The following is a 16,897-nucleotide window of genomic DNA, read 5'->3' on the forward strand; positions in this document are numbered from 1 at the left end:
TACATTGCACATAATGAGGGAGGTGCGAAACCATAAACTCTGCATCTCTCTCTCCCCTGTCTTCATCCATTACAACGCTAAGCGCTGCATCTCATGGCCATTATGCACGACATTAAACACGTCCCACATAGGTCAAAACAAGAAAAACTCGCTTCTAGCGCCAGACCCTACAAGGCTTAGCATGCTGCTCATGACGGCATGCATTTCAGTGCCCCGCATTGAAGTATTCAGCACTATATTAATGTTGCACTACAATACAATACAACTTAGAACAGGCACAGGCTGTTCCAAGGCATAGTTAGTTATAAATAGAGAACATGACAAACTCACACACTTTGTGTACTCTTGGTAACATCTTATGGGGATCTCTCCCAAAGAACAGCTTACTATGCTAACTCTTCCAAGCCACATCTGGGAGCGGGCTCACTTTCCAACAGAGTACAGACTGACAGCAAAAGCTGTCTCTTAAATAGCAGAGATATGAGCATGGGTAAAGTGGCTGACGGCAGTGAAGTCATCAGGGAATTATAGATCATTGGTTCCAAACACAGCAAACCGCCACCTGCAATCCACCTCCATTCACATGAGTCCACCCTTGCTGAAGAGAGACCACCCTGCTCCTGAGAGTACACTTCTGCTCCCGAGAGACAACCCCTGCTCCCAAGAGACTACCCATTCCAGAGACACCATCTATGCTCCCTTAAGTCCTCCCCCGCTCCCGAGAGACCACCCCGCTCTATGGCTATCATCTCCATTCACGAGACGGCCCAGCAGAACCAAGTGACTGCCCCCACCTCCTTGTGCTTGTCTTGTTTAATGCAAACGCTGGCCAGAGTGGGAACTATCAAGCAAGGTATTCTACAGCTCGAGGCTGAGTTAGTTACTACCACCTCCCCACCCCACCCAACCTAATTTGTGTTCCTTTCTGTTGACTGGTCAGTAATTGAAAACAAAACGAGATCAAGTTTTCTGTATCTCTCCACCCCTCCCACCCCCTGGCCTGTGACTTCAGAAAGACGTTGATATCCTTGACTCTGCTGAATGATTTATGTGGCATGTATAAACCTGACCTGAAATGAATAGAAATTAGACAGTCCAGTAAAATAATGTTTTTCCCAACAGCATCTGCCTTGGCTCCAGAGACCCATACTGTGGTTGGGATAGCAAGCAGAACCGGTGCACCACCCTAGAGGACAGCTCCAACATGAGTCTATGGACCCAGAATATCACTGACTGTCCGGTAAGTGGGCATCATGTCTGCCGCTGTGTGGCATTCATTTATTACGCATGATCGTGTCCATAGACCACCTCAGTTTTGCCATGTGTTGTACGGAGGGAGAAGAATGTTGCATCTGTGAGTGAATGTATGACATGTCCCTCCAGTTGTATGGCTTGCTGAGCATGAGTCCACATCCCCGGACCGAGAACTAAAAGTGGCGAAAAAGTTCAAACCAGCCCGCTCCTACCTTTACTTATCTTTTCATCCATCCACTCTGTCTGACTTTCCGTTTCTCTTCTCTCCCTTTCCTCCCTCTCTTTCCTTCCACTCTTTTCCTCACTTCTGTTCCTCTTTCCCTCTCTCTTCCTATACACCCCCCTTTTTGCTGGCTGCATTAAACCCCTCAAAGCTTGAGCGGGTCTGTCTTTAGTGTTAGTGGTGCCTGAAGCGATAAACGTTGTTGGGGCTTCCCTCCCTAAGACATCCTTCACAGATTGCCACACTACCACCCTCCAATCGTACCCCTAAATGCTCCTTAATCCCTCTTTCATATTGGTTTATTTTATACAGTTACTCTTTCCTATGTGGACTGTAAGATCTCTTTGTATCGTATCACATACATATACAGAGACAATGAGTGTGTAAATCAATGTTACTTAAGATAGTGAGGAGTATGTGGTGTAGGAGCCACATGTAATCCATACTGGTAGGCATTATATGTTAAGAGTGCTTGCTTTTGAGCAATGAAGAGTCCGATTAAGTTTTTACGATGCACACTAACCAAAGGTGGCGTGCTGTGTTGCATGGAAAGGAAAGAGCAAAACAGCACCATATCTTCTACAATACGGTGTTGTTACTCTCTCCTCTACCTCTGGCGTACCTTAACCTGCCTGGCACCAATGCACACACTCTTGCCTCATAGTGCAGGGGTGTTTACATGATGTTAAACTTAGGTGTTATACTAGAAGAGTACCTCTCCATCACAAAATTCCCTTCTTTGACAACGTTTAACACTTTACTACCTTGTATGTGGTACGGTGCAGCTCACATGCAAAGTTAAAAAGGTTTGGAGAAAATAAATCATTTCTCCAACTTTCCACCTGCCTCGAGGATACAGAATTTTTGTATGCCAATCTCTCTCTACCAAAAGTAATAAATTGGGATTAGCATTGAAATCCATGGGCAACTGCACGGTAACGTTCATGTAACACCCACGGTATGCCTCCTTGACGTAAAGTAACGCATAGTGCTTCTTTCTATTATTTAAGGGCCAATGACCAACACAATTCAGGATTTGAGCTGGAAAGTAAACCCCAAAAGAACACATTGCACCAGATTTGCATCTCTTTTGTGATACAAACCAGGCTTAAAGTGTTAGTAAATCTGCCCCATAAACATAACACAATGATTAGGGCGATATACTAATACAATTGAATTGCTCCCCAAATGAACACTTTTGAGCAAACTTAGAATAACAAAAGATTGAGAGGAAAAAACAACAAGGATCTAAAGCTATGCCTTTTTAATATGTATGCAGCACATTAATGCTAGTTCATACCTCAATGTACCATATTAGAAGGATTGTTACTTATGACCTGCAAGTAACAAAAGGATCTCTATGACAAAAGTAGTAACCCACTGAGCTATCACCATAAAATATGAATCGGTGATCTGCATGTCATACATTGTGCTTTGCTGCGGGTATATAACCCTCTATGCTACTATATTGAGTCAAAACTGTGACTAGACAAATCATAGATCTTTCCCGCAAATGCATTAACCACCATTTTCATGCCTTTGTAATATGCAGCACACACAAAGCTCTCTGCAGGCTGCTGTTATCTCAGTTCAGACTGTCATGCAGAGGGAGCCCTCTTGACCTTGGCTCCCAGTGCAGCGGCACCGGTCACAACAACTTAAAGCCAACCCTGCTGTAGAGAGTGACAGACACCAGCTGTCATTCATGGGTCTTCATAAACCTGCCTCTAATGGCTCTAGTCCACCAGAGAATGTCCATTAAGATAATTGGCCAGTCTGGCCCTGTATGCCCATCGTTCTCTCTTTATGAAGTTGGCTTACATCCAATGGTTTCGCTGTTTGTTATTAACATACATTTACATTTGTGTGAAGGCCTTTGAACCATATGACGTCACTTATAAACTGATTTTGTGTTTTTGATTTGGTGTCTGCCGGGTTGGATGTTTCATAAAAATCTAGTTACAAATAGTTCCTACAGAATCTAGTTGCAGGATAAGGAACATTGGGCAAGGACGCAACTTCAATTTACCATTTTTAAAATTGTACGGCACTGAAATGCCAACAGTTCTGGCTTAAAACTGAGAGTGCTTCTTCAGAGACTGATATATGTAGGCACTAAAGTCATCCTGCATGTACTTTGTCATTCATGTTTGCACTAGCACACCCATTGATTTACCCATTCATTCTTGCATTCACCCAATTACTCATCTGCAATGAAACACATACAGAAACTCAACAAGCATGTGGAAGATGTCTTTTTCTAAATGTAGAAAAAAGAAAACATGCCACCATCTAATCTTGGTGAGCCTTGCAATACAAAATACAATTATAGAGAACAGCATTTGGCTGTCTTGTAGTGGTATTGTAAAGAGTGTATTGTTATTTTAATGTTTCAGATAGCTACCATCTTGTGAAGATGTGTGTTGGCCATTTTGGACCCCTAAAAGCACTGATAGACTATACATAATACCATTCCTATATGGCCAATCAGTAAACCTGGGTACAAAGAGAGAGAGTTTCCCAGGTTTGACCAAAAGGGACCGGGTACGTAAAATATTCAAAGAAAGAGCTTCCCTTTTGTGTTAATTCAAAGTTATCCAACAATGGGATTATGTATAATATATTATGAACCCAAGACAAGAAATCAACAGACTATAGCACCATAAAACTAGGGTATGGCATATTTATTAAAAATTTTCAAATTGTATTACAGTATTATATCCAGGACTGCTTAATATCTTGCAATCTCCATCAATAAATGGAATTCACATAATGACAACCATAATTATTCATTCACAATAGTACACATTTAACACTTCTAATCAATAATTGCACATAAATAAATCTGACATAAAGTAAAACACTTGATTGAAAAAGACAATACAATAAAAGTAAAAAATATAAAAACAGCAAATACAATTGTGTCCTCTTGTCGACGCGTTTCGGTGCAATATATAATGTACAACACCTTCTTCAGGACCAACACTTTAAAACAGCTCTCACTATCGAATAAAATCAATCTATAAAAAAAGGGGGATACATACAATTAAATTACATATTTGTGCTTATAGTACTGTGCCTTTTCTTTGGTTCAAAATATTTAATTGTGGATGACTAAATCAACCAATACATTGTGCTGTGTTGCATCCAATGCTTTGTAAAATAAGTACCGAAAAAACGTACTTCATGTTTATCTACATTATACGAGCTAAATGCAGAAATACCTAAAGTTACCACCCCACAGGACACTACTAATGGTCGTGGTAGAATCTCAGTGCTTATATTAGAAGGTCTCTTGGAGTACGTTTTCTAGTTAGTTATAAAAGAGACTCATAGGGCATACTCCATCTGCTAATCGTCTCACACCTGCCAGTTAGTCAAGGACGTATATATCATATTACCCTTTATTCAAATCATATATAGTAATTATACTTACACAGAAATGGGGCTTCACAATCGTTATCTTAGATAGCCATGGGGGAGTGTCTCAATTCACTTCAACCCGAAACAAATGCAAATACTTTAAGCATTTTTATAGTGATTAAATTTCTCATATTTATGTTGATACTTCCTTTTTAAGTTGCTTAGCAATTAAGATAATAATAATTTTAATCTTGAAGTCACCGCTTACCCTATTGTCACACTTGTATTTTCTAACGATGATTCCTCAATTCTTATCTGTGTTTGTACATGCAAAGCGATTAATGATTCATAGACCCTATTGGGGATACAATATTTAGAGGCTAATATTAGTGTCCATATAGCGATGGAACCTAATTGTTAAAATTTTATTTAAAGAATTTTTTTTTGTGTGAAATAAGCATTATAAATTCAGCTCACCGTTTGAACAGTAATAAAGATTTATATCATTCTTTGCTTTTCCAATTGTTTTCCATGTGGTACGATCCTTTTAAATTGCTTCTCACAGTGTCAATGGTTCTCTTGCTATTATTCAATTCAAGCAGAGGCCAGTACCTAGGATTTAAAACGAGATATCCTTACCTCATACGTAATTATTAGTATTTCGCTATTTTGTAAACGCCCCTATTGAGAAGGCCGAGTTCTACACTTTTTAATGTCACCAGCTCCTCTTAGCCAAACAGATCGCTTATAGCGCTGGGGGTCCTCTTTCTGAATCGCATGCGTATCTATCAATACCATTTATAATTTTGTTTAGGGGCCTTCTCATTTTAAAGTCTCCTCCCGCTCCCAAACAACAGGGGTTCCGCCTTTTACAAAGTACGCCATATAGTCTGTACCGAAGGGGGTCACGTTACTATACGTAAAATTTCGTTCCATAAAATCATATTCTAATTTCTCAATTTGTATTGTCGTTCATGCTATCTCGTTCAAAGTGATGGTATTATGCTATAGATGGTATCTATGCGCTAATCTATAGAATGCACAGCTAGAGTATTAAATATCATACTATAATCTAAGCCACCACAACGGTTTTTGTTTTACAAAACGGATAAAGACTTTATTTTCGCAGCAGCCTTAATAATAATGAAAAGCAGCTGCATTTGTTATGCGTGAAATTCCCTCAGACGTAAAATGTTCAGCTTTATATTAAGAGGTAGCGCTCGAGCCAGCTCATTTGGAAAATTATTTACTTTGAAAGCGTTAAATATACGTATTGCAGTCGTAGTGAGAAGCAGCTGCATTCGTTATACATGAAATTCCCTCAAGCGTAAAGTATAAAGCTTTATATTAAGGTGGTTGCGCTCGAACCAACTCATTGGGAAAACTATTTTCTTTAAACCGCTGAAAATACGTATTGCTGCACCATCAATATTGGGGACGCTACCACTTCTTGTCACAGACGATCCCCCATTGCTTACCTTGTTCGGACACGTAGCGTCACGTCTAACGGGGTTCTCAGATGCTTGTTGCACGGGCAACAGCGCCACATCCTTTCTTTTTATACACTGCAATGCACGTAATTACGTATACGTGCGGCCATTTTGGTAGTTCCTTAGGTCCCTGACTGAATTCCACGAGCTTTATGAAATCCTACAAAGTACACATCAGAACCAGGGAATAACATTTTGTTTAAAGCTCTCCATTTTTATTATATTATATGAAACAATTTTGACCTATCACTATTCCGCTGCAAACTAAGTAATTTCACAGTTAGTGTTACATTATTTATTAAAATCTCTTAGTGAAAGACCCTTTTGTTGTTGACATACAGCATACAGATGCCGATGTTCCCATAAGGTTTCCATAGTGCACAATTGTGCAGAACAAAGATGCTCGTATGTTTAGAATATTCGAACATAACCATCTGAGGGTAAAATCGAGATGGTATATTAGAGTCATATGGGCCATTTTGAATAAACTCCTTCTTTCATTTAGCAATCTTGACTAGTTCGGTTTTCAGGATACACAATATTTTACACCGTCTTATGTTTGGTGGTATGCTTAGATTATTTAGGTCACGGGTGTGTATCGTTTATCTTGATGCCTCACCGTATTTTATCTGGCAGCATTAACAGATCAGTTTTTGTTATTAGTACATCGGAATACAAGATAATCCAACGTCTTATATTGAATAAAGCTATGTCGACTGCTCTCTTACTGCATAATCAATAGTCGATAATTATAGTCAAAGTTAGCACCAAATGTAAATTCTCAAGTTCATTGGGCACATTTATCTCTCAGTCAGTCATATATAAATCACACTATCATTTACTGCTTATAGGAGTTCATACAAGAAGCAGCTATGTATATACAGACACACTCTCTAGAGATATAACTATCATTGAAGAAATTTTCATTTATTGTTTTTTTATTTCCAGGTTCAATTGGAGGATGTATTTTGTCATGTTCAATACACTACATCGTTGTATACTCAATTACCTGATAATTCTTTCCCATTCCTCTCTATTGTTTAAACCCTGGTGATAAGTTTTAAATTTGGACATAAAGAATTGTTCTCTTTGTTTTCTTTTTTTGTCAATATCCCCTCCTCTTATTGACATTTTCATCTTCTCTAGGATGAACCATTTTAGATCATCTTCCTTATGTTTCATTTCTTGCCAATGTTCTACCAACGGAGCATTCTTCTTGCCATTCTTAATGGCTGATCTATGTTCAGTTAGGCGAAACCTTATCTCTCTACTAGTTTCTCCTATGTATCCCTTCTGTCAGGGACAAATCAAAAGATATACCACATTTTTTAGTTTGCAGTGTAAAATATTGTGTATCTTGAAAACCGAACTAGTCAAGATTGCTAAATAAAAGAAGGAGTTTATTCAAAATGGCCCATATGACTCTAATATACCATCTCGATTTTACCCTCAGATGGTTATGTTCTAATATTTCTAAACATACGAACATCTTTGTTCTGCACAATTGTGCACTATGGAAACCTTATGGGAACATCGGCATCTGTATGCTGTATGTCAACAACAAAAGGGTCTTTCACTAAGAGATTTTAATAAATAATGTAACACCAACTGTGAAATTACTTAGTTTGCAGCGGAATAGTGATAGGTCAAAATTGTTTCATATAACATAATAAAAATGGAGAGCTTTAAACAAAATGTTATTCCCTGGTTCTGATGTGTACTTTGTAGGATTTAATAAAGCTCATGGAATTCAGACAGGGACCTAAGGAACTACCAAAATGGCCGCACGTATACGTAATTACGTGCATTGCAGTGTATAAAAAGAAAGGATGTGACGCTGTTGCCCGTGCAACAAGCATCTGAGAACCCCGTTAGACGTGACGCTACGTGTCCGAACAAGGTAAGCAATGGGGGATCGTCTGTGACAAGAAGTGGTAGCGTCCCCAATATTGATGGTGCAGCAATACGTATTTTCAGCGGTTTAAAGAAAATAGTTTTCCCAATGAGTTGGTTCGAGCGCAACCTCTTAATATAAAGCTTTATACTTTACGCTTGAGGGAATTTCATGTATAACGAATGCAGCTGCTTCTCACTACGACTGCAATACGTATATTTAACGCTTTCAAAGTAAATAATTTTCCAAATGAGTTGGCTCGAGCGCTACCTCTTAATATAAAGCTGAACATTTTACGTCTGAGGGAATTTCAAGCATAACAAATGCAGCTGCTTTTCATTATTATTAAGGCTGCTGCGAAAATAAAGTCATTATCCGTTTTGTAAAACAAAAACCGTTGTGGTGGCTTAGATTATAGTATGATATTTAATACTCTAGCTGTGCATTCTATAGATTAGCGCATAGATACCATCTATAGCATAATACCATCACTTTGAACGAGATAGCATGAACGACAATACAAATTGAGAAATTAGAATATGATTTTATGGAACGAAATTTTACGTATAGTAACGTGACCCCCTTCGGTACAGACTATATGGCGTACTTTGTAAAAGGTGGAACCCCTGTTGTTTGGGAGCGGGAGGAGACTTTAAAATGAGAAGGCCCCTAAACAAAATTATAAATGGTATTGATAGATAAGCATGCGATTCAGAAAGAGGACCCCCAGCGCTATAAGCGATCTGTTTGGCTAAGAGGAGCTGGTGACATTAAAAAGTGTAGAACTCGGCCTTCTCAATAGGGGCGTTTACAAAATAGCGAAATACTAATAATTACGTATGAGGTAAGGATATCTCATTTTAAATCCTAGGTACTGGCCTCTGCTTGAATTGAATAATAGCAAGAGAACCATTGACACTGTGAGAAGCAATTTAAAAGGATCGTACCACATGGAAAACAATTGGAAAAGCAAAGAATGATATAAATCTTTATTACTGTTCAAACGGTGAGCTGAATTTATAATGCTTATTTCACAAAAAAAAAATTCTTTAAATAAAATTTTAACAATTAGGTTCCATCGCTATATGGACACTAATATTAGCCTCTAAATATTGTATCCCAATAGGTTCTATGAATCATTAATCGCTTTGCACGTACAAACACAGATAAGAATTGAGGAATCATCGTTAGAAAATACAAGTGTGACAATAGGGTAAGCGGTGACTTCAAGATTAAAATTATTATTATCTTAATTGCTAAGCAACTTAAAAAGGAAGTATCGACATAAATATGAGAAATGTAATCACTATAAAAATGCTTAAAGTATTTGCATTTGTTTCGGTAAATCAGGTTGAAGTGAATTGAGACACTCCCCCATGGCTATCTAAGATAACGATTGTGAAGCCCCATTTCTGTGTAAGTATAATTACTATATATGATTTGAATAAAGGGTAATATGATCTATACGTCCCTGACTAACTGGCAGGTGTGAGACGATTAGCAGATGGAGTATGCCCTATGAGTCTCTTTTATAAATAACTAGAAAACGTACTCCAAGAGACCTTCTAATATAAGCACTGAGATTCTACCACGACCATTAGTAGTGTCCTGTGGGGTGGTAACTTTAGGTATTTCTGCATTTAGCTCGTATAATGTAGATAAACATGAAGTACGGTTTTTCGGTACTTATTTTACAAAGCATTGGATGCAACACAGCACAATATATTGGTTGATTTAGTCATCCACAATTAAATATTTTGAACCAAAGAAAAGACACAGTACTATAAGCACAAATATGTAATTTAATTGTATGTATCCCCTTTTTTTATAGATTGATTTTATTCGATAGTGAGAGCTGTTTTAAAGTGTTGGTCCTGAAGAAGGTGTTGTACATTATATATTGCACCGAAACGCGTCGACAACAGGACACAATTGTATTTGCTGTTTTTATATTTTTTACTTTTATTGTATTGTCTTTTTCAATCAAGTGTTTTACTTTATGTCAGATTTAATTATGTGCAATTATTGATTAGAAGTGTTAAATGTGTACTATTGTGAATGAATAATTATGGTTGTGATTATGTGAATTCCATTTATTGATGGAGACTGCAAGATATTAAGCAGTCCTGGATATAATACTGTAATACAATTTGAAAGTTTTTAATAAATATGTCATACCCTAGTTTTATGGTGCTATAGTCTGTAGATTTCTTGTCTTGGGTTCATAATATATTATACATAATCCCATTGTTGGATAACTTTGAATTAACACAAAAGGGAAGCTCTTTTTTTAATACAATCAGTAAACCTCACACTGGGCAGCCATATTAGAAAGTTAAATGTATAGTGTATCATTGCTGTACTGTTCCAAGGCTGCAAACATAATGCATCTAAACATGGTGGCCATCTTGATACAGTAAAACAATGATACATATAATTACAATACTATTCCATAGTAGCACCTCAATTTAGAATAGTGGTCGAACAGGATGCAGCACACTGCAAATGAAATGAACAGCAAGTGAGCAGCCCAGTAGGCCAGTCTGGGGGAGCTGTAGGACACGTCAACAGGAGAAGCAGGAAAGAAATGAAAGGGGACCTATAAAAAAGTGACCTATAAAGAAAAATAAATTTAAGACGGATAAGATGGAAGTACTCATCTTTGGGAACAACACCTCACCATGGAACGACGCATGGTGGCCTGCAGAACGCAACCCTTCCCCCGTCCTGAATAGACCACCCCCGCAACCTCGCCATCATCCTGGACAGCAAGCTATCCATGAAGAACAGGTAAATACAGTCTCATCCACCTGCTTCCACATCCTACGCAAGCCTAGAAAGATCTTCAGGTGGCTCCAAGTCAGCATCAGAAAGAACATCATGCAGGCCCTTGTCACCAGTTGGCTAGACTACGGCAACAAATTCTACAAAGGAATCACCACACACCTCTTGAAGAGACTACAGACAATACAAAATTCATCTGCAAGACCCATCCTTGACCTCCCCAGAAGCACCCACATCAAAGCCCCATCTCAAGGATCTACCCTGACTCCCAATCCAGTAGGTATGCCAGTTCAAGATGTTGTCCCATGCATTCAAGGCCCTGCACAACCAGGGACCAGCGAGACATCAACAAATGCTTGACCTTCCACCAACCAACCAGACACCTATGATCCAATTCCCTCTTCCTCTCAGACATCCCTCGAATTTGCCAAGGCAACAGTGAAAGACACTTCTTCTCAAACATGGCGGCCAAAGCCTCTGTCCTTCCTCTGCACCTCAGGACCACTCCAGTGCTACAGCAATTCAGTAAAGGACTTAAGACCTGGCTATTCGAATGAACAGATCACCACGAAGCAGCTACCACCTCCTGCACCTAGAGACCCTCATGGTTGATTTGCGGTGCTTTACAAATCTTGATTGATTGAATCTAGAAGTAAATGAGTGAACCTCAATTATCTTCCGATAGCTGTGCACACGTGAACAGGCAAATGCTGTTACTCGCAGAACAATAGAGCCAATGGCAGAAATGAGCTAACTGGAGGATTAAACGACCACAGCACTTGCCTAATACAGTAATTTGTGAGAATCCATGCAACACAATGCAAGTCAACTGGCTTTAACATTGCAAATAACAATCCACTCTCAACAGCTTATTGACTTTAACATATGATAAATAAGTCACTCCTACTGCTTTGGTTGTACATTTTCATAATAGAAATATCCTTGAAAGACCTATGGTCTTTGACATAACATTTTTCCAATAAACCAATCGGGCCTATAACCTTAATCACTGGATTGTTATCAAAATCAACTCAGGCCCACAGTAAGTATTAAGTTTAAGCTTCCACACTATCAGTATACAGTCATGAAATTACAATATACATCTCTTCCTAAAAATACGACAAGGATTTTCAAAGTACAGATCTTCTATCCAGAGGGTTTGTAACATGGGGTAACCAACACTAAAATCCTGGCATACTGTGTAATCTGTGAGGTGCCTATAAAAAAAAAATATATATATACTGGTCTGCATGCTTTAAATAGTGTAATGTTGTAATGACCACACACCTTTAAAGACTTATTGGCTTTAAAATATGCTGTTCACAATAAACCAGTCAGGCCTACTGCCTTTGTTGTAACTTTTCTTAATAAACAAATGTGGTCTATAGCCTGGATTAAGGTGTTGTTATCATAACTAACTCACTGGCGTAACGAAACTTGAGGGTCCCCCCTGCAAGGGACGTGGAGGTCCCCCCCTCCGGACTCAATCAGGAGCTCACCAACTAGAGTATTGTGCTGAGGGACCCCCCCTGGAGCTTGGCACGAGAGTATATCCCTGGAGCTTGGGTCCCCCCCCACTGCGTGGGCCTTTGTTAAGCCACTGAACCAACTCAGTCCTGCTGTATTGAGCATACGTTTTCCTGCACTGCAAAAAGTGCAATAAAAGCACTCTTTTTCTGCATAAGTACACAGATTTTGCCCAGTGAAAATCTGCATTCAAGGAAAAGAACATGCGTGGGGAACAGCCGCGGCCCGTGGAGGGAGTTCCGTGGGGCGGTAAGGCGGGGCGGGGGAGGGGCAGGGTGGGGGGTTCTAAAAACCGGAATATGGATATTTGCAGGTAAGTAAACAATTAAATAAATAAAATGAATTTCGTAGTGCGCGCTGCATCGCATTTTGCAATGCAGCGCGCGCTACGAAATTCGTTTTATTTATTTAATTGTTTACTTACCTGCAATTTATGCTAGCCGTGACCTTTTTGGTGATGTTTTTCTAGATTTTGTTTTTTAGGACTTGCCTTTGAGATCACTTTAGCCATCTCTGTAGATTGTTTTTCTACAAATTCGTACATACATTGTGGCTTTTGGTCATTGGGCTTCATCCATTGTTCTGTTAAATTGTCATTTGCATTTTGGTTCTGCCCACCACACAGACAGTGTCCGCCCACTTTGCACATTGGCCACTTTCACTTTGATTGACTGCACAACATTTCTGCACGGTGTTCATGTACATTGAAATGTGTTCCTTTCCTTTCAGTGACGCATCTGTCTCACAGTTTGTTTTACTTTATTTTCTATATTAAATGCAACTGCGCACTCTTTATTTTGCCTGCACTTTGGGTGCCAAGTTAAATTATATGCATGGCACAACTGGAAGGCCTATTACTTAATAAATATCTCTGGCAAAACGGTGTCTTCAGTGAATATTGTTTTTTTTATTTAAAAATATTTATTTTAAGCATGTGACAGCTATGTTTAGGCTACTGCATGTTTTTTTTATTCAGCTTAGTGTTAGTAAAAAACTTTTGATTTTGCTAAAATCATATATATAATATACTTATGCAGGCTTTCAGACAGCCCTCTTCAGCCATTGGCTTTGTTGTGGTGTTATTAACATTTTTCTTCCACCCACTACAACATGCCTAATGGTACAGAGAGTCAGCCAATCACTGTGAGTGATGGCATCCTGCTCCATCTCAGACACAAAATAGATCCCTTCATAGCCAAGGACTACTATGAAAATGTGTGCTTTTTGATACAAAAAAATATTTTGCTTCTAGCTAATGTGTGTTTGTGCGCGTGTGTGTATGTGTGTGTGTGTATATATATATATATATATGTAGATCGATCGATAGATAGATAGATAGATAGATAGATAGATAGATAGATAGATTTTTATAAGAGAAGGGTAAGCAGCTCCACCAACAATAACGTTTTACAAAATCCTTAACAAAGCAAAACGACTGACAGCAAATGCCATTCCTGTTGCCTTTACCAATGCTTTTTTTATTTGTTTTAGTGGCATATACGTGCAATAACACCATTTTAAATATGGTCTTCCATCTGTTTCCCCAAGTCATTTTGACACAATGTGGGCACCGGATACCGCACTTTGGTCCTTTCCTAAGGGCAGACAGTTAATAAAGCACCCAGAAAAGGGTTGATGCCTTTCTTTGTGATAACAAATTGTTGAATTTGTGTTCGTGATTTGACCAGTGCCACCACAGCAGTTAGTCTGAGCGAAGAGGAGATAAGTGTCAGGTTTGCAGTCTCAAAGAAGAAACGGATCCTGTTTTTCTCCAGATAATAAACCTTGCCATGCTGGGAAACCATCAGGTGAAACTGAGTTAATGGAAAGTAAAAATGTAGAGGTGACAGTCACAAGGTCGGCGCCCTACTCATCAAAAGTAACTCGAGGAGACACTCCTTCATACAAAGTGTATCTGGCATTTGGAATACCCCATGGGAAGCGATAGTGCCTCAGTCTCAAGGTGGAAATATTAAAAGGTCACACCATAATCCCTCTCTTTTTAATGGGATTACAGGCTTGGTGTTATGGATCCTGGAATAGGGACCTGACAGGTTGTCATCCTCTCTCCAGCACTGTTGTACATGGTCATGCACAGATTCAGCTAATGTCAGAAAGTCAATGTACAGTCTTCAGGGAGTCTTTAACGTCCATTGCCTCCTGCTATTCAACTATTCCAAAGTTCCAATTTATTTGGACAAATCATTATTAAAATAATACCTCTGCATAGACATCAGACCTTGGCACAATAGGAACAAATGTGTGAAAATAGAATAATCAACGTATTTAATTTGCTAAGGTCCTTCGAGATGCTAGGAGACATCTCGGTGTACCAGACTTCTCCTGTCTCTGTCTTGTGACTCCTCTGCTGTCAATCAAGATCAGAAGGTCCGAGTGACGGTATTTTGTTTTAATTAGGTAAGAAACCTGACGACAGATGGAGGTTTTGGGCCATGGTCTCCGTGGCAACCCTGCGAGCATTCAGATGGTGCGAGTACAGGATCGTGTATGTGTCGCTCAAGGTTATGCGACAGGCCACTTCCGCGCTGTGGAGGCCGTGCCTGTGAGGGATCCCGGATCGAGATTGCGAATTGCTCCAGGTAAGTTAACATTTAGATGTTGTCCTATGCGAGTTTGACATTTATCGGATTTGGAGAAAGCACAGAACCCAATTGGTCCTTCAACCAATTGGGTTCTGAGCTTTCTTAACATGTTTTTGTGCCGTCCCTGTGTTGGGCGCATCATTCACCAGGAAGAATCACTTTAATGTAGAGCACTAGCAGACTGTCATGAAAACAGTACAAAATCAACCTGGCATGAGTGAAAGCTGCACAGAAAATGCAACAATTTAACTACCTCCTGTTGACCATGAAGGCTTAATAGGGGTATCTTCTGTGCTATCTTGAACTTCTGGGAAGGGTAGGAGTACTGTGCCGGAAAATGTTGATGGCTCCGAGGTACTGGTGCAGAAAGAAAGGAACAGGGTGGTTCACCAGGTTGGCAGGAGTTAGGAAAACCCTCAATCACCATTTATAAAGCTGCTTAGGTCAGTTCCAGTCAGATTTCATTACTATCTGGTGGTCTTTGGCAGTCCTTTGTGAAATGGGCAAGTGGTCTAAATTCAGTGTCCATCGGTGCATGTGAACTTTACAAAATAACCCTCACACCATCAGAACTCTTGCTTATTTCAAGAAGAGCTTTAAATCCCTTTTGCTTGAAAGATATCTAATGAACTGACCAGTCGTTATCCCTGAACTCCTCCAGTGTGTTGAACTGATTCTCTCCCTCTCTCTCCATCTAACGCATGTACAGATTTTCCCACATTGTATTTATCCTTGAACTGTTCTCAATTCAACCCGTAATTTCCTTGTATATTGTACTGCACTCTGATATCCTTGTGCCATTTGTGCACTTTATAAAACTCCCAATAAATAAATAAAACACGCTGGCATCATGGCCGATTGTTTCAGAAAGAGTGGGAAGCCAGCGGGCATGAAGACTGAATTTCTGTCTCTCTGGCAGTGCCATTGTCACTAAAACCAAAGGTGTATCTATAAAGGCAGATAGTCTTATCACAGTGCTTAATTTGTGCTGGTGGTTTCTGATGCTCGGCACTGGCACTTAATTGTTAGCACTGGCATTTATGACAGTCTGCCACATGGTGGCACTGTTTGTCTTATCTAGGGATAACCACAACAAAAGTTATTTAATAATTCAATACACATTAAAAATCACTAATATTTGGCGCCCAAACCATTCTTAGAGCTTTGGGAGCCTGGAATAGGCTGCATTGTCACACTTGGGGGAGTGGAATGGTTTGTAGCTGTGTTGGTACTATCATTGGCTGCTCTGGCAGGGGCAATTGGTCGGGCAAGCTGCAGTCGCCTCCTGATGTCGACCTTGGCACTTACTTCTTTATAAATTAAGCACTGGTTATCAGAATCTTTAAAAGGATGGTGGTCTGTGCAAGGTTCATAAAAAAACAGGTGTTATTGACCTAGATTTAAAACACATAGGCCTCATCAGCAGAGTTTCTGATAGGCTGACATCCAGAACCGATTCTTGTGTTATGAATGCATTATTAGCAGAGGTTTGTACCAGCAATGCGTTTATCACAGGTACCTAGTGCTTTAAATGAGGACAAAATAGTGCAGGTACTCATTTAAATGTGGTGAGAGGGCGGGGCTAGGAGCGGGGCTAAAGGCAAGACATGCCGATGCTTATTGACGTAAATACTAGTTGCACCATATACCAAAACACATGAGAAATTCGTTTCTATACCCAAAACAGGTTAATTCATTATACAAACTGAAAACCAAACACAGTGATATTTTAACATTTCCTCGTGTTGCAATATTTCTC

The 16,897-nt window shown here is 39.4% G+C and overlaps 1 protein-coding gene across 2 annotated transcripts in view; it reads left to right on the forward strand.

The window, feature by feature from the left end:
• Window positions 1-16,897, forward strand: part of SEMA5B (semaphorin 5B) — an 834,612-nt gene that overhangs the window by 716,279 nt on the left and 101,436 nt on the right. For both annotated transcript variants that reach the window (XM_085647318.1, XM_085647319.1), the window contains 2 exons: window positions 1,123-1,240; window positions 14,954-15,135. In XM_085647318.1, the coding sequence (XP_085503444.1) occupies window positions 1,123-1,240; window positions 14,954-15,135 (300 nt within the window). The remainder of the gene's footprint in view (window positions 1-1,122; window positions 1,241-14,953; window positions 15,136-16,897) is intronic.

This window comes from Triturus cristatus, chromosome 3_2 (genome assembly GCF_964204655.1).
Source record: "Triturus cristatus chromosome 3_2, aTriCri1.1, whole genome shotgun sequence".
Lineage (NCBI taxonomy): Eukaryota > Metazoa > Chordata > Amphibia > Caudata > Salamandridae > Triturus > Triturus cristatus.